Source organism: Mastacembelus armatus, chromosome 4, assembly GCF_900324485.2.
Source record: "Mastacembelus armatus chromosome 4, fMasArm1.2, whole genome shotgun sequence".
NCBI lineage: Eukaryota > Metazoa > Chordata > Actinopteri > Synbranchiformes > Mastacembelidae > Mastacembelus > Mastacembelus armatus.
The window spans coordinates 26,406,966-26,429,330 of NC_046636.1; the positions used below are offsets into that span (position 1 = coordinate 26,406,966).

Here is a 22,365-nt window from a genome sequence, read left to right on the forward strand (position 1 = left end):
TGGCAGGTTATCTGTATCATTGCTAATGCTAATGCTAATGACAGTTGTATACAGAGATGTAAGGTCTGCTCTGTGATCTGTGCAAATGCACCACAACAGCAACAAGGGCAGCTCACATCTTCAGCTGAGAGACTGTTGAAGTCAAAGTTCAAATTGAGTTTTCAGCTCAGCAGTGAAACGTTAAGAAGAAAGTGTAGAGCCATGCTAGTGCCTCTGTTAGGGTTTCCCTGTTGAGACAATGGCGCTTTGAGCTAAATGCTAAAACACTCGCGTTAACGTGCTACAGATTTATGACAGCACAGCCTGATACCCACTGCAGGACCTCACAGCATAAATTTCACCATCTCAAGTTTTGCATGTTGACATTTGTCAATTAGCACTAATCAGTTAGTTACAGCTGCCAACATGGAGGTCAGGAGTTTGGTCATAAATCAATGTATGACTGATGATGGCGCTAAATAAAAAGCCTGGAGATCACCAGTGTTGCTGTATGGAGGCAAAATGACTTTGTGACTAACCCTAATAGTGACTAGTGACTGATTTATTCACAATAACAACACTAAAGAGGTCATGCTCAGCGTGCTAACACCAGCTTGTTATTTTTAACCACATATTTCAGTTGAGGCTGATGGGAATGTCATGAGTTTGGTCAAAAACTAAAATACTGCACAAATTAAAGAATTTGACGTGAATTTGACGTGATGGTTAGATGAAAAAATCCGAGGAGTACCAAAATTATAAGGCTTCATATGACTGGCAGCATGAAAATATGTCCTAAATTTCATAATAATACATCCAGTGGTTGTGGAGACATCTCCAAATGGTCATTGTGACACTTTGCCTGAGAACCATGGAAGTCTGTACAAGATGTAATGGTTTTTCCAGTTCGGATCATCCAGTTCGGACCAAAGTGGTGCACTGACTAAGCAAATGACATTGCCATCCCACTAGCATGGCTCAAAATAAACCAGACTGGAATGTTATAAAGGAGTTTTTATTCCTGTGTGTGCATCTTCAAATAATCTACCATCCCTAAAACTCACAGACACATAAACAGCAAATGGACTTTATAAAACTCAGCTGGCAGCTTAAGACTGAGACAGAATGTAAAGCAGAATTAAATAAAAATAATATAATAAATCTGTGAAAAATAAAACCTCTTACCATCAAGAGCAGAAGGTCCTGGGTTCTTGTTCTCCTCAGCAAGCATCACCTCCTCTGGAAAGCAAAGAAAAATCACAGCATGATCAGAAATGAGCAGCAGATGATGGCTCAGATGGAGAGAGATACTGAAAGCAAAACCGGGCTCTTCTGTTACTATATTTCTGTCTCAATTGTGACACAATAAACTACTGAGAGGATTAGTCTTAAAGCTTAAAGTGAAATATTGATTTTTCTTTTCCCATCAAGAGCCAACGCTTGCTTCTCCCTGGGCTCGGACTCAGACTGCAGCCACCTGCTCTGTCGATCCAGGCCCGGTAGCCGTTGAGCTCTCTCTCAATTTGCTGTTGGCGTCTCAGCTTCATGAAGGCCCTGCGGTTTTCCACCCTCTCTCTCTCCTTGGCAAATTCCCTGTGGAATCAAACCAAACCACAAAAACATGTTTTGACTCTCAGCGAACACAGGGATGAACAGACGAGAGGAGAGGAGTGGAGATAATGGCAGTGGATCCCAAATTAGCCTATAGGTAAACCTAATTAACTTATATAGACTTTGACATCACATCCTGAAACAACTGGGTTTGGCCTGACACAATCAAATCTAGGACCATATAGTCCTGCTTGGCTGAACATGCTAGGATCTTAAAGTCCCACCAGCTCAGCTCTCAAGCCTCCATGACAGGATTTCAGGCATATCAAGCCATAAGGTCTAACGTTTGACTGCATCACTAAGCCTCAGAAATGAACATAACCTCTACAACACACAGTTCAACACGAGCTTGGACTGAACTTTGCCAAAAGAGAGAACCTACCCAGAGAGGACACCCAGAACCAGGTTCAAGACAAAAAAGGAGCCGATGATGATGAGGGGGATGAAGTAGAGCCAGTTCCAGCTGGGACCCAAGGCATCATCAGCCTGGAACATAAAATAAGTTTCAGACTCATGATGATGAGAAAGAAATACGTAAGTGTTAAGGTTGTATATATGTCTGTAGGGTCAGCAGTCCTGTTTCAGCAGCACAGTAAAGGCAAACAGTCCGTCCTCGTTCATCAGTAAAGCTTATTCAGCATCACTCTAGAAAACATAACAGTCATTCTGGCAAACCGGCCACTTCATCCATCTCAATAAAGACTGAAAGTGCAGGCAGTTGACCACAAATTACACCGAGGCACAGCAGTTTGCGTTGTGTGCTTTACTGAGACAATCTGAGGTAACAGGAGAAAAATACAATGGGAAAACAAGAAATGAACACTGACAGATGGTCTTTAATTAATTCTGGGATTGTTGTTCAGTTTTCAGAGACTTTAGAGGCTGGTAATTGTTATTTTGGGACAAAATAAGCACAGAGATGATATTGAACGTACTACACTGGTGTCGGATGAAGGACACTACACAGAAAGCTTTTGTTTTAGATTTTTAAATAAATTCAGCAGTTCTGGCCTTGAGGAAGTGCTGCCTGTGTTTAATCATATAAAGCTTTTTTATTTAAAGCGTGTCTCCACCTAGAAGGGGGACTTGTCCAGGTTGGCATGAAAATGACGCCACATTCGAGCCTGAAACACTTAAAACTGTGTGGCTGTAAAAGCTTTTTGAAACATTCCTGTCAGAGTTGAGGTAATGCCACCTGTTTGGTCAGAACTGCCTGCAATTCATTATTACAGACAAAGAATAAATTACAGAAAAATGTTTAGAGAACAATCGATTCTTTTCCAGTTTTGGTAACGTTTCATTAGGCAGCTTAAATTTAACATATTGCCAAGATTTGAAGAAATGTATTTTTTCAATATGCTATGCTGATGGGTTTTATAGCGGCAGGATTTTACGGTTCTCTTCGCTGCATCCAGGGGTGGACATGATCGGACTTGATTTGTTGGATGGTCATGCAGGCAACAGCGGCATCAAATTAGCAGACGGTGCCACTGCCAGCCTTTCTGTCTACATAATTTCAGTGTGTGCCCGTCTGCATCTTTCACTCTGACACATCCCTGTGTGACCATTGTTCTACAGCAGGAAATGTCGTTATCGCTGGTTTTATTTAAGCACGTCTCTGTGAGATGTAGCAGGAGATACTGTACAGTGCGAACCTGTTTACGTCTGTTTAAGTCTAGGGGATGTCAAAACATCTCCTGAGCTTAGAGCATAACAACGTTACGTTTCTGTAACTTGCATCAATCCATTCTCCCAGTCGGTGCTACAAAGCAACAGCATTTCTGATTCAGCTCTTGTTTAGTCAGTATTTGAGATGGACCGTCAGGACTAACAGAAGCAAAAGGACCGATTTTTACTCATATTCATATTCTCCTACTCCTATTCCTCCTATTCATACATAGCAGATGTTTACATGGCTAATAATTCTAGATCATATTTCTGGTGGTGGGTGGCTGTGCAGCACGTTGTAGGAGGTTATTTCTCAGAATAGATGGAATCAAAATGACAAGCTATGAGCGAAACAGGAACCGACAGGGCAGTTTCAACATTACAATCACAACCCTCCCTATTACATTATAGAGCACGGTGGTCCATCCCTCCATGGTGATGCACTGGAAGACAGTGAGAACAGCAAACAGGATGTTGTCAAACTGGGTGATGCCATCATTTGGGCCAATCCAGGTATCGGAACACGTGTATTTGGGCGGACACTGGCGCACACCACACGGGAACTCAAACTCTGAAGAGTCCACTGTCTCATTTTCTGAACAGAAATGTGGGTAAACAGAGAAAAACAGGGAACAATTAGTCACATGTGATTCATAAGAGCAAAGAGTCTGAACAACAGATTTATCCTTTTCAAATTTCAAAGTACTGAGCAACAACGCCCTTCATCATAGCTGTACATTTCAGTTGTGTGACAGTGAATTATAACGTCAGTAAAGCTGTTAATAAAGCCACTTTAAGAATGAATTAGTGAGTAAAAGGAATAAAACAGTGGAACAGACTTTTTGAACAGTAACGTGACCATCCTCACTTCACTCTGTGCTATCTAGCTGTCCATTCACCTTCAGTGTGACAGACACAGCTTGGAGGTTAATGACAGCTGTGAACGCACAATGCACCATTGTAGTGCACCGCATTGTTGGCTTTAATTATACAGGACGGCACTGCCAGTTTGGTTTGATCAAGTCTCCAGGTGCAGCCTGGGATGCCATTGTGTATACGTGTGTGTGTATGTGTGTGTGTATGCATTCGTGATTACGTAAACACACACGACACTCAGCCGCACATATAACACGGTCACCAGCAAGAGAACGAGCTCAGTCCTGACTCTCTGCTTTTATGTTCTGTTTGTTGTCAGAAATGGTTTATCTGTTCAGTTTATTCATTATTCACAACCATTTCAGGTCCTTTCTACAAATCGCCCCCTTTGTCTCATCCATGCCATCAGTGTGTGGCTGAGGTGTTGAGACAGTTTCCGGTTTTGTAATGCGATTCAATTTAGACCTGAGGTTAAGATGAATAAAATATCTGAATAAGAGAAATGACAGGATATGTCTGTTGACCGTCACCATAAATGAAGCAGTGTGATTCATTGCATGTGTGTATCTGTGTGTGTATGTCTACACAGACTTAACAAAGAGACTCCCAGATAACAAACATCATTATATTTTCATCTCCTGTTCTGTGTGAAACATCAGTCCAGGTCTGTGCATGTGTACTCACACTCTACATGTGCAGATTACAGGGAGCATCTTAAAACTGAAACCTATTGCAGCCACTGGCCAGTTTTGCACACTTGCACCCATAGGTGCTGTGTGTCATGGTGTGTCCCCATACCGCGTATTCCAGGCTGTGGCGTGCAGGTGTAGTGCAGTTTGCCGCTGTAAAACTCCAGGCCGATGATGGCGAACATTAGGATGGCAAAAAACAGGAGGAGGCCGATCTGCAGAAGAGGAACCATGGCCTTCATTATAGACTTCAAGACTATCTGCAGACCTGAAGGGACAGAAATCAGAAATATATATAAACTGAAATGTTGATGTATTCTCCTGACTTTTCGAATATGATTAATGAAAATATATATAACAACTATCTTTTGTCATTAGATTTAGGAAAAAAGAGAAAACTTTGGACACTATTGCCAGAGAATAAAATGGATCCAGCATTTGTGTTACTCACTGGGGATGCCCGAGACCAGTTTGAGGGGTCGAAGTACTCGGACCGCCCTCAGAGTCCTCAGGTCCAGTGAGATGTTCAGGTGTGTCCCTGCTGCAGCCAGGATCCTAAACACATTGACACACACAAATATTCACATGAAAACCCACATTCAGCGTTCTGTAGACGGACACTATGATTGTGGGCTTTATCAGTTGTGTCAGAAAAGCAGCCCCGCCACTCTAAGGCCATCACTGCTGCAGCGTTTAGATACAGAGCACGAGGACGTGAGGGTCTGCAGCAGGCAGAGAAAACAACATGAATGTTTTTGGGGCTTTTGGCCGTTCCCCTGTGTGTGGGAGGACGGCTGTGACAACTGCTATTTAGGAGGAGAAGAAAGAAAGCAGCTCCATCAAGGGAAGGCAGGACACCTTTAGGCTGGAGAGGCACGACGCTCACGAACAAATACGTGCGTGGACACACATGCATGACACAAACACATCGACCCTTTATCCTGCTACACAAAGCCCAAGTCCTTCAGAAGTTCCCTTTTTAGTGTTTCTTGTTTTGTGTCCTCGATTCCCCGAGCCCTGTTTGCACCTCGACCTTCAGCTCGGACTGATGAGGAAAAGAAAAGCAGTGTGTGCTACGTTTCCACCTTCCTTCCTCATTAGCCTGCCCTGCTACTTTCCTTTGCTCCCTTTTTCGCCTCTTCGCCCTCATATGTTCCTCTTCATCCCTTCATCTCTCTCTTCCTCTACCACTTTTTCCACCCCCTCCCCAGTTACATGTGATGTGACTCTTTCTGTTTTCAGCTGGATGCCTACTGAGGGAAAGGCACAGATGGAGAAGTGAAGTAAAAACAAAGAAAGTGCAGGGATGGCAGACATTCGATTCAAATAGATCCATGTGATATATATATAAATATATAAGTATATATATATATATATCTATATATAAAACCAAGGATTGCCCAATAATTATACTGAGAATAAGAATAATTTCTCAGGGAAACGATTGTGATTGTGGAGAAAAGACGCAGCTCGAGATTTATGGACACTTCAGCGTCAAACGTCCGTCTTTATGTGCAGTAATCTGTCCTGCAGCGGCTCCATACTTGATCATCATACAACTAAACGAACAGCAGCACAGGCCCAATTACGTTTCTGTGACAGAGCGGTGAGAATTAGTCCTGTCTATAACTCTAGCAGACACAGAACGTCATCTGATTTAATTAGGAGATGAAAAAAAAGAGAAAGGTGAAGAGAGAGGAGAGAAAGACTGAAATAACTCACTATCATCCACACAACTGCAGAAATAGAATCATCCTCATGAGTTTCACACCTCTAAGTATTCCCCTTTGTGTTTTTTTACACACTTTCCCACCTCCGTCCCATCGTTTCACCAACACTCGGCTTCTTTCCGTTTCCTTCATCCTTATTTTTCTCCTTTCACTTCATCCCCCACTTCTTCCATTTCTCCATCTTTCTTCAGACCATTAGTCACTCCTGGTTTCTCTTTAGTTGTTATGGAGACCGGGGGATGGAGGATCTAAAAATGGCTTCTCGATTTTGTCTGCTGTTAGTCAGTGGACGTCCTGGGTCCCGCTCTATAATAATGAGAGCTTGTAGAGGTTAAGAGTGTTTTCTAAGATGCTCCCACAGCCCAAACAAAGTTACACAACTAATCCCTTTTTATAGATAGACATTATTTGGTCGACATAATTTTGAATTTACCTTTTTCAGTTTAGGCAAAGGTGTAACACAAGATATGTTACGTGTTCGGTGGTGCTGGAGAGAAAGAGGAGAGGTAGGACCCAAATGCTGGACGAGAAAAAGTTGATTTCTCCTGGAAATAACCAGGGCTCAAAAACAAAGCAGATAACGACCGAATGAAACGGTTGAAGGTAGCGACAACCCAGAACACATAGAACATTTGCAATTTATCTGCAAAATACAATGCTTCCATCAAAGGGAAGCAGGGAAGAACAAAACATGATGAGAGACAGGTGAAATCAATCTGGTTGATAGTGTGAAGCTGCTGGGGACCAGTGCGAGGGAAAGAGGAAGTCTCTTCAGAGTAAAGGTCCCCGGCAGGAAGTCCCAAAGGGGAATCATGACAAGATACTGTTCATGCTTCATTAGAAATAGAATCTACAAAGATAACACCTGCCTCTGGTTCCTAGTCTGTGGTTCTTCACCCTCCTATTGTCATTAAAAAGCTAAACCCTGTGAAAGGTTTAAATGAAAAAAAAAACCTTATTGGCAGTGTGAGCTGCCAATCTACAACATGAGATGCCAGATTCTCTGCTTGCAAATCCTCACTACATCATGATGCCCTGCACTTAAAACTGTGACAGCTATGCTTCATACTCCTGCCGTCTGGATACTGGCATCCCCTGTGTGACAGACAGGAGGGAGGTGAAGGCTGGTGACAGAAAGTGGCAGATTTAAATCAGCCGAGGGAACCACAACACATGGCCGATCTGGCACAAACGAACAATTTGGCAGAATATTGGTTTCCTCCATGTAGTTTGCCTTTTCCTTGTTGCAGGATATGTGGTTGCTGTTTGTATTAGGTGTTATATAAAGTTATTATCAAATTATTATTCATGTTGTATTCAACACTGAAACACATAACAAATATAAGACTGCAGGTGCAGTTTTCTTTTCCATTAGTGCACAGAGATATTTGTTACAGTCCAGTTAAAGGGAAATACAACCCTCAAATTTAAAGTGACAGATTTTATAGGAGCCTTGAGATGCTTCGGTGAAATAGTTCCCAGGTCGATCCCAACCTCTCTCTGCTTTGTCACAACTAAAGGAGAAGAGGCACAAAAAGCAGGCACAGGACAGTCTGTTACAGTGGGGACTTATCTGATGAAACAGACGGATTAGGTGAATCCTGGTGGTCACTTTATGAACACCACAGCCGATCTCAGAGACAGCTCACATTTGACAGGCGCCTGGTGTATCTACAATTTAATAAAGTCACTTTTAGTCACTCTGAAAAATATCTTTGTTTGTCCTGCATGTACCTGCAGGCGTCATGTGAGGAAGACACCGGCGTGAACCGAGCTGATGCCCTGGTCAGACTTGTCAGCTGTGATAAATGAGTAACAGTGACATATCCTGCAGAACTGACAGTTCCCCGCTGCGTGACAAATCTGTCGTGACAACCGTTACGCTGTGATACCGATAACGTTGTGACTTATGCTCCATGTCACTGTCGAGCTGCTAACTCATATGAATGCACCTAATGATTGTAATGATATTAATTGTGCAGCATGTGTTATTTACACCACTGGATCATTAGTGTCTCAGACGGTATCGTCTACTACTCAAGAGAAATTTTAAATTAACTAAAGGTTTTAGGATTTTACACATATTATAATATTACTGTAAACTGACAACAGCCCTGCTGTTAATAAACACAATCTGTGTTATCTGTGCACCGAGTAACTGACTGGACCTTTCATCAACAATATTCTGTTTAAAGTGTCGGGTGCAGCTCGACATCCCCTGCTGTCGTCACGATGCAGCCGAAAAGCCTAAATCGTTCACCTCTACTCTTTCTCACTCACTGGGAAATGTTTGACAGCAGGTTTCCATCCAGCTGTTGAGTTTTTTAAAATCATTTTGGTAAATGTTTGGTTTGTTTTGATTCTGACTTTCATCTGAATCTGCCACTCACAGGCTCCTCCCACCAGTTTTCCACCTGGTGACACATTATTCGCGGATAGGTTAGAAATCTGAAAGGGAATTTGATTATTTTTATAATAAAAACTAATTTCAACAACCTTTTTTTTAATTATTGATTCAGTTTCTCTTTTCAAGCTTTTCTTTCTTCACAGACTTTCACCTCCACAGTGATCACGCTTGTGTTTACAAGGAAAGAGAAGATTAATCTTCAGGGGATTAAAATAAGGCCCATTTCCACTTCATGACGACCTCTGATTCTACAGAATAGTGGGTGGTGTGTGTACAGCAGATTGTCATGACAGAATAAAGAACTGTGTGGAGCGACTCCTACAGTGCTGCTGTGGTTGGTTCAGTTGATATAAGCCTTTCTGCCACCCACAGTGTGCGCTCTCGTTCTTTATCTCCACCCTCATCTGTCCTTTCCCTCTGTCTTTTCCTCTATGAAACACACACACACACACACACACAGACACACACACACACACACACACACATATTCATGTTGTCACACAAAATCAAATGTTACTGCTACATCACCAGCCTGAGATAATGACCTGGGTTTACAGGATGTGAATCAGTTACCAGTTGAGTATCAGTCTACATATTGGTTTTATGTGTCACTTAGCTAAATGTTTGCTCTTTGGCCAGAATGAATAATTAATTTGGCTAAATGATTAATTAGCCATCTGCTGGAGGAGAGAGAGTCTAAGTGACAGAGAGATGTTAAGTATGTACATCGCCACCCCAACTCTTTTTAATAATAATAATAATAATAATAATAATACATTTTATTTCATGGCGCCTTTCAAAGTCTCAAGGTCACCTTACAGATAGAAAAGGAAGCATACAGCATGATATACATAGAGTGCATTAAAACAACAGTAACAAGAATACATAAACGGCGGGAGAGAATGTAAAGGCAAAAGCGTGGATTATCTAGGAAGTGGGCGAAGTACAGTAAAAGTAAATTGAAATACAGAAACCCAGATGACAGAACAACAAATATGAAACAGTATGAGACAATATGAAATAGGCAGAGGGTGGTAGGACATCACGGGCTGCTTTGAGAAGTTAAGAGAGTTAGGTGGAAAACGCTATACGGAACAGATATGTTTTGAGTGATGATTTAAAAGTTGATAAGTCCGGAGACGACCGGATGCGATGAGGGAGAATGTTCCAAAGGCGGGGCGCAGTGTGACTGAAGGATCTAGCGCCCATGGTGGCCAGGCGCGCTGTAGGGGTGCAGAGGAGAGTGGAACTGGAGGAGCGGAGAGGACAAGGCGGAGAATAGATATGAAGTAGTTCAGTGATGTATGGTGGGGCAATAGAGTGGAGGGCTTTGTAGGTGAGAAGGAGGATTTTATAGTTTATACGGAAGGACACAGGGAGCCAGTGAAGTTGTTTAAGGACAGGGGTGATATGATGTGAGGATGGAGTTCTGGTGATGATTCGGGCAGCAGAGTTCTGGACAAGTTGAAGTTTGCGAAGTGATTTGAGAGGTAGACCAGTGAGGAGTGAGCTACAGTAATCCAAACGAGAGGTGACAAAGGCGTTAATGAGTATTGCCGTGGTGAGTGAGGAACGGATGCGGTTTATGTTACGGAGATGGGAGTAGGCCGACCGGGTAGTGGTATTGATATGCTGAGTAAAGGAGAGAGTACCGTCTAGGAATTTTAGTTCATAAACGACTTTGTTCTCTGTTCATGTATTAACTGTGGGCTTTTAATATATGTTATCATTTTATGCAGATGATACCGGACTCTACCTCTAACTGAGGATCAATTACAGTAAATGAAATGCTGGATGTCCAAAATGTTTTATAATTAAATGAGGAGAAAACTGAGGTCATCCCCCTGAAAGTCCTCAAATTAGAAACACTATCTGGGACCTTTGTCTGCAAACGATCAATCTCACATTAAAAATATGGACAATTTATTATTTAACTTTTATTTTTCTCTGTTCATATTAAGATGCATGTGCAACCATGTTTTCTGATTAGACATATTCACTCTTTTGATTATGCTAAAAAACTAATCCTCACTTTTGTGTCTTCTCACCTGGACCACTGAAACTGTTACTAAAATGAACTGCAGACAGCACATTACACCAGTTTGGCCTCTTTATTTGAACTTTGCTTAAGACTAAAAGAGTCCATGTGCACCTTGACATCTAATTAAACGATCCCAAAACATCTTTGGTATCTTTAAAAGTAGAATTTAAAATTAGGTTCTACTGATGTTAACTGTCCTGAAGCAAACTGAAGATACAGTGAAACATCTCAAAATAATAAAATATAATGTTCTCTGGTTGTTAAATATGGCATTTTTAGACCTCAGGGTTCAAACTCTTGATTCTTAGCAGCACTAAACTGGTTACACAAGATAAACACCTACAGAATACACAGTTCATTATCACATATGTGCAATAATCCATTAGAAAGATGAAGGTGAAAAACTTTGGCATCGAGCTCTGTTCTTTATCTTGTGGACACACTGAACACACTGATGATGGCAGCTGACAGTGACACAGCTCAAGAAGCTGCTACTCCGTCATGACGCTCACAAAACAGGAGGTCCTCAGAAAACCAGGCAGAAGGCCTGTCATTGAATCCATACATGATGCTAATCTATGGTTTATTTATGGGAACACCCATTATTCATGGTGTATTTTCTCCAAACAGGATTTTCTACACCACAGGTCATAGTCTTTGAAGGTACCTACTGGAGCTCCTGTATTCACCATCATTCACAGGCTCTGAATTCAGGCTAGGGGCTTAATTTAATCCTGTTTTCGTTCAGGGCCATTTTAACCCAATATAAAGTGTATGAACCCTCTGAACCCTCTGAACCCTCTGAACCCTATGAACCCTCTGAACCCCATGAACCCTCTGAACCCTCTGAACCCTCTGAACCCTATGAACCCTCTGCCTCCCCTCTGAACCCTATGAACCCTCTGCCTCCCCTCTGAACCCTATGAACCCTCTGAACCCCATGAACCCTCTGAACCCTCTGCCTCCCCTCTGAACCCTATGAACCCTCTGAACCCCATGAACCCTCTGAACCCTATGAACCCTCTGCCTCCCCTCTGAACCCTCTGAACCCTCTGGACCCTCTGGACCCTCATCCATACAGTCGAGCTGCTTGTCAGAATCACTCGCTTCAATAATTCAACTTTCCATGGCCAGTAAGCAGGTAAAGAAATGGGACGTGTGTTACTTGGAATCACAAAAGAACTCCAGAAACAGTTTCTCTAAATGAGTCCCCTGTGGTCTTTTTAATGAAACAACATTTGCAGAGAAACTGTAGCTCTAGTAGAGCACACCATCTTCTCTTGCCAACAATGAGGATGATGATGATGATGATGTTATTAGATTTCATATTCTCTTAAAATAAACACCAACAAATGTAATTTTGTTGAATGAACAAAAATTTATCTGAAATTATCTGAGGTTAAGGATTTTAGAACCAGATTTAAAACACGAGTCTATGGTTGAACAACTGGGTTCAATCATGGGGGATGATTTTTCCAGTCTAGTTCAGTAGTTTTTGAAGCACAGCATATATTCATATATCTAATAATCAATAAAACAAAGAAATTAATCAAACAAACAATTACAGCTAAATTAATCTAACAACTGAATTACATTACATTGCATTGTTTCAATGTGTTTTACCAACAGATCATGCTGTTAACAGCTAATGAAGACGTTGTGTGAAGAGCTTGACATGAAGAATGAATGAAATTTAAAATGACTTTCAAGTAAATGAGTTTTATTATTTGTCTTTGTAATAATAAATCTGCTCCATTTAAACAGCCCGGTGCAGCATGAGGCACCAACTCACAGCATGTGGTGGTTTTGATTATTATTGGATGTTATGAGGAAACATTTAGTTGGATATGAAGGAAAAGCTTTTGCTGCAACTTAGATGAGAAGATCGATACCAATCTCATGTCCATGTGAGAAACATGCCAACAACTGGTCAGTTCAGCTTCACATCTGGAGAAACAGCTAACCAGGCTCATAAACAATAAAATCCACTGACCAGGTTATCTAGTTTCTAAAGTACTTTGATTCAGTTCACCTTTAATGTAGGATGAAGGTCTGTGCTGGACTACGTCTTGTCAGATTTGGCCTCCGTGCCTCTATTTGTCTGCCACTGTTTTATGGTTTACCAGCTCTAGAAATACACAGTGTAGAAGCTGTATTGACTCTGCTGCAGTGCGTGTATGTCGAGCTCTCTCAGTGTGAACTCAACACACTCGTGCTCGGTGTGCAGACATCTCTGCACTTCCATCTCTGCAATTTCATTCTGTACTGGGCCTGAGGAGATTCAATAATAACTGAAGTCAGACTGCGTTCCCCTTGTGTTTTGTTAAGCCAAGTCTTTCACCAGCGCCCGCACAGGAACAATTGTCAGAACGAAACCTGATACACAGCATGTAGAAATTACATTCTTGCAAAAAGGTCGTCTGCCTGAAATTCAATTTGCACAGAGAAACTGTCAGTTTCAGCTGAGAAATGTTTCAGTTTAGTGAATTGCAGTTTTACTTTAACTGGTAACTGAACTGGATTTAATTAGACCTGAGTTGCAGTTAGCATCAGTGCGGCTTTCATCTCAGCGTAGCACCTCATCTTCTCTGATCAAATACCAGGCTGCACCGCATAAAGGCTTTGTTTCACGTCCCACTCAGCCCTTTATAATGGCTGGAAGGAGAGAGACGGTGGAGAGCATACAGGGACAGAGAGTGGGCTTGTTAGACTGTCAGTTTCCTCAACACCATCATCATTATTCACTGACTTAATTCAGGATCACAGCTAAAACACCACTTTTACCCTGAGGATGTCGTTTGAACGTCGCTAAGCACATGCACCCTTTCTTCGCTGTATTTACATACACGTTCACGTTTCACTTTGCTTGATTTGCGAAACAAAGACTTGTTGAACAGTGAAAGAAAAGTGTTGCCAGAGCCCTGTCTGATCCTTTTCTTGTGTCGTACACACACACACGTAAACTCAAAGAGCAGGTGTGGAAGCACATTCCCCCGCAAACTCCCAGAAAAGACTCCGACAGATCTGTCCCCGACCCGTTCTAATTGTAGAGACATTGACCAGAGAACCAGAAGGACGGGAGCCAGTGACAGCCTGACCTGGGGCGGGATCCTCGGTCGCCACGGTAACAGCTCAGGGGGACATTTCCACCCCTGCTGCGTCTGAACTCATCAATCGATCAGACAGCAGATGGAAAATAAGATCGGATACGACGGGTCTGTCTGTGTGTCTGTATTTGGGTGTTTGTGACGGTTTGACACGGCCAGTTCTAACAGGTGTAGGACGGCCAAACTGACAGAAGGTGTTTTTGGCTGAAATACATGCAGTAGTGGCACATACACATGGATGCACACACACACACACACACACACACACACACACACACACACACACACACACACACACACACAGACACACACACACAGACAACAGGCAGGTTGTGGTTTCAGCTTTCAGTGAGTCAGGTACAGTGACAGTGTGTTCACACCCCGACAACTTCTCTGAGCTAATAATATCGTGCAAACGACGCAGATCAGCTTCAGCAACAGCAGCAGAAGGAAAGACAGAAAAGGAAAAGGAATAATGGACTGGAGAGGAGAGAGGACGGTAGGAGAGGGCTTGAGTTCATCTAAATGTAGATATAAACAAGCTAAGAAACCCCAAATACTCTGAACCTGCTGGAAGATATAAAGGATGGTTTGCTCAGTGTGAAGCAGTGTCAGCTCTCCCTCCTGCCCAACAGTGGAAACAGAGCAGGAACAGTACAGTGTTGACATCCATCTGTTCACACAGCAAAGGAGACACTCTCTCTGTTTAACACCAGTAGCCTGTAATAATCCTCTTATTTCAGTCACATGACGAGGTACCAATCAAAACTAAACATCCACAACTTTAAGTAACAGTTGCTCATGACTGATACCAACAGTGATCACAACATTTCCTGGTTTGAGTCCAGAAGAGACTCAAGTTAAAGTGACATTAAATCGATGTTTCACATTTGAATTTCTTTTACATTTCATTTACAATCTAACATCCACGTGGTATCTGTCCTCTTTTTCCACTTATTTGTTTTTCAGAGTTTTTCATTTATATTTCAGCTGTGCAGTAAAATAAGCTTTAACTTGAAGGAAGCAATAAAAAAAAACCCTGAATCATCTTGACTTAGCAGGAACGTACATCCCTAAACGACCTCGTACACGACAGCCATGTGGAAAAGGTTGAAACGCTCTTATCTCCAGTCTCCTCATCTTTAGCTCTCTCCATCTCTCCCATCCCCCCTAAGTGTCTGGCACATAGTGGTGACATAAACCCTTGGTGGGCGTTATCCTCTGCCAAATGTTGCCAGTGTAATGGAGGGCTTGCCAGCGAATGAGACTGCCAAGGTGCCAATTAGTACGTACAATTACGCATAGAGGCATCCTTCTTATTTCCTCCAGCTCTATCTCTGCGCTCTCTTTGTCTTCACTCCTCTCTATTCTTTACTTTCCCTTCCTGTCATATTTTTCCTGCTTCTCACCTCCTCTGTCTTCTGACTCTCCCCCACAGCGTGCCGTTTTAGCAGACTGGGAAAGCATGTGCGATGGCCTGAGAAAACCCACAGCCTCCCATTCGAATTTCAATCACAACAGTCCTCAGCCACATTATAGCCGCCTTTAAGGAAGCAGCAAGCGCCATCTGGTTTTTCATACCTCCCTCCCACTCACACTCTCTGAGTAATACAGGCCATCTCCAAACACCAAGGCAGCTTGCTGAGGTAATCATGGCCTCCAGCGTTGACACTGTTAGCAAATGCTTCCATAATTACACATGTTAACACATAATGTTCAGTGAGTCAGGGGTATCCACTGAGGAAAGGTTCTCGTTGCTTTGCAGTCTGAATTAACACTCGTGCTTCCATAAGCAAAATCTTCTACAATTAGCAGCCACAATGACTCCACAGTCTTCAATCAAAGTCAGCTCATTAGAGCCATGTGAACTGGGACAACACCTCACAACTAATTACAACTAATAAAAGCTGTTTCCAACAAGCCGTAGTCGTACACACGTGCCACATGTTACAAGGCCAATCAACAATCAGCAAAGAAAAAAAGAAGCACAGACAAGTTTCAATCCAACTTCGATATATATATATATAGTGCACATTAGGTTCACGTTGCACCTGTGTGTTTAACCAGAGGCTTTCATTGCCCGGCACATAATCACCAGGCACCACTGTGTTTGATGGCTTCAACCTCTCTAAACAATTTAAACACATCTCGCCGTTCGCAGTATTAACACATCAAGTATTTGAATTGACTGGCTGTGATAATAAATAACATCTTCTCTGATCAATATTCTTTTCCTGCATGATTTGCACTTTAATTTATATTAATTATGTCTCCATTAAAAACTCTGTCATCTTTATGTAACCAACATTCTCATTTGCAGTCTATGCAGAGCAGATGCTCCACTTGTTATGCACCACAGTGTGTCTCAGTGTTATATGGCTGAATAAGACATTGCATTTTTATTCTAATCTAAATTTACTTTGACAACACGCTCAAGACAAAATAAAAGCTCTAGAATATTGTAGGAGTACCTGAAAGTGAATAATGCCAGAAGAATTGCAACAATAAATAAGAAGCATAAAAATATTTAAATCTGAACACACACACATTTACAGGGGTTGGACAATGAAACTGAAACACTGGCCAGTTTAGTGTTGGAGGTTTCATGGCTAAATTTGACCAGCCTGGTGGCCAGTCTTCATTGATTGCACATTCCACCAGTAAGAGCAGAGTATGAAGGTTTAATTAACAGAGTAATAGCAGAGTTTTGCTTAAAATATTGCATGTCAGACATGTCAGAGTTCAAGAGAGGACAAATTGTTGGTGCATCTGTGACCAAGACAGCAAGTCTCAGTGATGTATCAAGAGCCACGGTATCCAGGTGTAATGTCAGCATACCACCAAGAAGGACGAACCACATCCAACAGGAGTAACTGTGGATGCAAGAGGAAGCTGTCTGAAAGGGATGTCCGGGTCTAAAACCAGGCGTTTCAGTTTCATTGTCCAACCCCTGTATATATATATATAATATTCTAAATATAAATTAAATGATGCTGATATTGGTTCTAGCTAGGAGCCCGTGAGGGGCCTGAGTTTGTTACCCAGACTATGACCCCTCCTGACTGCAGAGGCCTCCTAATTACTAACTGATAGATGGTGACTCATCTAATATTACCAGCAGATCTCATAATCTTCACTCAGCCTTTAATAGGGTTGCAAACCTTGGATGATGGCCTACAGGTGAGTGGAGTGTCTATGTGAGTGTGTGTGTGTTACATGGTGTGTGTGTGTGTTCCAGACAAAGAAGGGGGGGCGAAAAGAGAGCGAGACACAGTGAGAACATTTTCATTAATTTATCTTTACTGTGGCCAGAATTTAGAGAGGGACCTATCTGCAGCTCACTTCATCATGTTGAATATTAATAAAATACGACCTGGAAGCCTTTTTCGTCTGGATCGCGCTCGTCTCCTGCCTGTGTCACTGCTGGCAGCTCAGACTCAACACATACAGGAATGAGTAACTTTGCTGTTTTCATTTTTGCTTTTGGGGCGTAAATAATGACTCAGCAACTTACAGAGGAAAAAATGTGTGTGTGTTTAGGGAAGTACGCAGATGTATCAGGGTGAGTCGAATGACTTCATCCTCGACACACACTTACCTGTGTGCTAGACAAAAGCAGCACATCATTAATTACCACCTGTTATATACACAGAGCTCAGTGAAAGGTGAAGTCTGATTGCAGCATGTGTCACTGTTGGCAGAGCCTCCACAGTCCAGGTGAGATTAGAACAATCCATTACTGTGTGTCTGTGTCACTGTGCTTTAATTAAACTCTAACTAATTTCAGTAACTCGCCCTGGGGTTGAGTGTCCTCGCCAACTGGTCGACAGGATAGAGAAGCAGGACGGACTCTGACTATAACTTCTACTTCTTCTTTACTCCATCCCCCTTCTCCTCCGAACCGGCGCCCTTCCTGTCTCCAACAGCGAGTGGGCTATCATTAAGGAGCCTGAGCTGGGTTCATCAATAATTGAACAGAATCATGTAGAATTCTCTAAGAACCCTGTCCTCCACCCCTCGTACGTCTGCGCTGTGAATCGATTAATGTTTCATCCGTGTCTGTGTGTTTGAGAGATCCTGAGGTAAATCTGCTGTCTCACTCATCAGGCTCCTCCTCTGAAACATAAACATTTCCCCCCTCTGCTCTGACGGTGAAGGTGACTGCTGTGAAACGCTCTAACACCTTTCCCCCACTGGACAGACAACAGAACCGGTCAACATGAGCCTCCCCTGGGCTCCTAACTGTGATGTAATTAATGTACCGTAAGTGCACAGAGCGAGATGATTATGTTTACAAGCTGTAATCACTTTAACCTAATCCACAACACCTTCCATGTTCAGGTTAGTCCAGCATGTCGCTCAGGTAGCTGCAGGTCGATGTTCTAGACTTTGCCCAAAACTCCTTTTTATTTCTGACCAAGATCATATTTATTTTCTGTCTTAGTTCAGTGAAACAAACAATATATGTTATTTTGCCAAATATTCCACAACACAATGTCTTATCCTTGATTGTACTGTAAATTACCATTACTCCATAACACACCGAAGCGACAACATATTTTTGTTGTACTACTTGTACGACATTTTCTTCCCAATAACGAAGAAAATAAAGGAAAACTTGAGGGAGAGCAATGTATCTTATTATGTTAACACCACTGATGCATTATTCAACACTGGAACATCATTTGGGCGAATGTAAAACACTTCTGTAGGCTCAGAAACACACCGTGATGTGTTCTGAAGGTTTCTGCTATAAGAAGATTCATACTCAACAACATCAACCATCAGAATAAGGTGAGGTGAAATAAACTCAGCTACTAGAGAACACTGAACACTACAGTGATAATATGATTAGCACCACAAACGAGATACGCTTTTAAATATATACACATGCTGTTCAACTCACCCACTGAGGACCACAATGAAGTCCATGACGTTCCACCCATTCCTGAGGTAGGAGCCTTTATGAAATACAAAGCCCAGGGCAATGATCTTTATCCCAGCCTCAAAACAGAACATCCCGATGAAGTACGGCTCTGTCTTCTCCTGTTGGCGTGAAGCAAGAGTGCAGTGAGGTAACCAGAGTGATTTATAGCTCACACTAACTGGCATGAAAGCTCTTTGCATGTTGGCTTTAGTTTTTCTGTAGGCTCCATCAGACCAAGTTCATCCATCCATCATCTATACCCCCTTAGTCCTAACCAGGGTCCCAGGGACCTGCTGGAGCCTATCCCAGCTTTCTTTGAGTGAAAGGCAGGGGTCCACCCTGGACAGGTCCCCAGTCCATCACAGGGCCACATAGAGACAAACAACCTCACACACTCACACTCACTCCTATGGGCAATTTAGAGTCACCAATCAACCTGACATACATGTTTTTGGACTGTGGGAGGAAACCAGAGTACCTGGAGAAAACCCACACAAGCACAGGGAGAACATGCAGACTCCACACAGAAAGGCCCCTGATGGGTTTCAAAAATATTTAACATATTTTTTTATTTTCATCAACTTGACAAAAGACATTTGGTTTGGGTTTGGGTTTGGGTGTGTGTGTGTGTGTGTGTGTGTGTGTGTGTGTGTGTGTGTGTGCAGATGTTTCCGTGCGTGTCTCACCAGTCTCTTGGACATGGGTGTTTTGTCCTCTCCAGGAAGATGCTGCTCCAGAGCCAAGACGATACAGTTGGCGATGATGGTGGTGAGAATCATGTACTCGAATGGAGTGGAGGAATCACGTTAAGGAACTTGGCAAACTTTGAACTGACCTGATGTTGATGAAGTGTGTAAGCTACTCTCTCTGTCTGCTCAGGGTCTTTCTTCCTCAAGTCTGTTTGTTCTTATTGAACAAACAAACAAATAGTGCATGTAACACAGACTGATTTATATTTATATATTATTCTTAAGCTGCAGCTTTGGTGCAGTAATCAGTAATTCCAATATGATGATGTGCATTTCACTGTACCTTAATAGGATCAGTTCATTGATGGTTTTGGTCTTTTCATGGGATTTGTTAACAACAAGAAAGACATGGAATATAATACCAGGAACATCTTAAAGTCACATATTTAAGTGTTGTGGATTATTCGTAGAAGGTAAAAGCTCTAAACAGGTTTCTAGGTCACAGTTAAAACAGGAACACAATGCAGTCTAAAACAACAGTACAGGAAATGTGTGCAGTGTAATAAAACTAAATATCCTACTATGATGTCTGCACAGAAAGCACCGATTCTCCTATGTAGAATAATATTCTGATATTGTACAGGACTGGAAAATAAAATTCAGGTAATTGCAGTAAATCAAGCCCAGCAGCAGTCCTCCAATTACGATGTCAGGTAAGCAGCGATACACAGACTGACATTAATTTCTCTGTATGAAACAGAATTAACCCGGTATGTCATAAACACTGGGGCCATAGTGGCTGAACCTTATATGAGGTCAGCTGCAGCAGACAGCCACACACACACACACACACACACACACACACAAGGGCATCAGAAGGCTTAACGAGGAGGATCGAGTGGGTGGGCCTGAGACATGATCCTATAAACAGGGTCATTCTTACTACAAGCTTTACAGCCTGTTCGATGGGACCTGGGCTGGTCATTGGTTCAATTCCTGCGGCTCTGGGGTTGAGCTCAGCAGCTACTGTATGTACTCTATCTATCTAATGCCTCGCGTGGGCAGTCCCCTCTCTCTTGGTTATGTGCTGAAGAGGTAGGAAGGGAGCTTAACTCTGCAGAGAAAAGACAGAGAAGGAGAGCGGAAAGAAAAGGGGAGGCAGAGCGAATAGGAGATAACGAATAGCACAGGAGAAGAGAACAGTGATAAGGAGGATGAAGGGAGATCAGAGGAGGAGAGGATGATGGTTATAAAGAGAGTGAGGAGCTTGTAAAACAGGTGGGTGAGGAGGAGGCAATGAGAACAAATCAGACTGACACTGGACAGATCGATGTTGTGCTGGCAGCTGTACCCAGCAGGTTACTCAGAGACATGTGAGCAACGCAGTACTAAATAAACAGAGCAAATACAATCTTACTCCCACCGGTCCACAGGGGTTCTAACTTAAACCTCGGCCGCGCCGCGTATTGACTGAGTGGCTGCAAGTTAATCGCCGAGAGCTTTGGGAAACACGAAATCATAGCAGCCGATCAGCCACGAATAGATGACGAGGATGAAGACTAACTGCAGAAAGTGGCTTTCTGACATAATGTCTGTCTCAAGTGAGACTGTTTTCAAGTTCGCTTCCATCTTTTGAAGAAGAGAAGCGCTTCTTTTGATGCAGTTCCCGACGATAACTGGCATCGATTTAGCCTCACTCGCAGCGCTCAGCAGCAGCCACTCGCCACACCCTGTATCCCCTCAAAGACACACAACAAACAGGAGCAGGGGAGAGACAGAGGGAGACTTAAGAAGGGGGAGAAAAGAGAGAAAATGAAGACAGAGAGTGGTATCCACGGCAACAGGCTCCTCTTCAAGCCAAAAGTCACTGCTATGAGATGGCTACTGGGTACCTGTGGTTACACACACACACACACGCATACACACACACACACAGCCTGATGCTATCAGGCTAATTATAATCGCTATGGTCTAATTTAGTTTCATATATTTTCACTACATCGATCTGTTTATGAATATTTCAATATGGTTGTTATCTGTGCGCTGTTGGTCGTCTGCTGATGTGGGAAATGATCAGATTTTTGCTTATTTAGACATCCAGCAGCCAGAGAGCAACAATCAAGTCATGTTTTCTAATGTAAGCCTGGTATTTACTCCTCTAGCTTCACCAGCTCCTGCTGCTCAAGCTGTTTACTGTGTCTGTCTAATATTAGGTGTGTACACTGCAGTGTACAATGGGATTTTAGAGTTGTTGTTTTGCTGGAAATAGCTTCCTGTTACAGCCAAACTAGACTATGAGAGCGGTGACAGTGAACCGAAAGAGTGAAGTTCAGGGCAGAGACACCAAGTCATTGAGCTGAAAGATGCTAAGGAGCTGAGGGACCAGAGGAGAACCTAATTCTCTGCTTTGGTTTGGTTTATCACAGTGAGTCACCCCCTTCATACATCCATAGTTATTTTATATAATAGGTCATTTGTTATTGATAGAGCATTTTGCCTCCTTATGGATTCACTCATACAGTGTAGTCTATAGTTTATAGTCATAGGTGTTTAACAAGTACGCCCAAGTACCATCACATAATAAATAAACCAGACCTCGTACTGTACAACTGGTATAATGTTGAGTTCACCATTAGACTCA

General features: G+C 42.5%; 1 protein-coding gene across 1 annotated transcript in view; it reads right to left on the bottom strand.

Annotated features, from left to right (window-relative positions):
• Positions 1-22,365, bottom strand: part of cacna1ea (calcium channel, voltage-dependent, R type, alpha 1E subunit a) — an 81,107-nt gene that overhangs the window by 25,400 nt on the left and 33,342 nt on the right. The window contains exons 4-11 of the mRNA XM_026305292.1: positions 19,722-19,827; positions 19,015-19,154; positions 5,275-5,378; positions 4,933-5,091; positions 3,663-3,853; positions 1,973-2,076; positions 1,457-1,572; positions 1,165-1,218 (exon numbers count right to left, since the gene is read on the bottom strand). Of these exons, the coding sequence (XP_026161077.1) occupies positions 1,165-1,218; positions 1,457-1,572; positions 1,973-2,076; positions 3,663-3,853; positions 4,933-5,091; positions 5,275-5,378; positions 19,015-19,154; positions 19,722-19,827 (974 nt within the window). The remainder of the gene's footprint in view (positions 1-1,164; positions 1,219-1,456; positions 1,573-1,972; positions 2,077-3,662; positions 3,854-4,932; positions 5,092-5,274; positions 5,379-19,014; positions 19,155-19,721; positions 19,828-22,365) is intronic.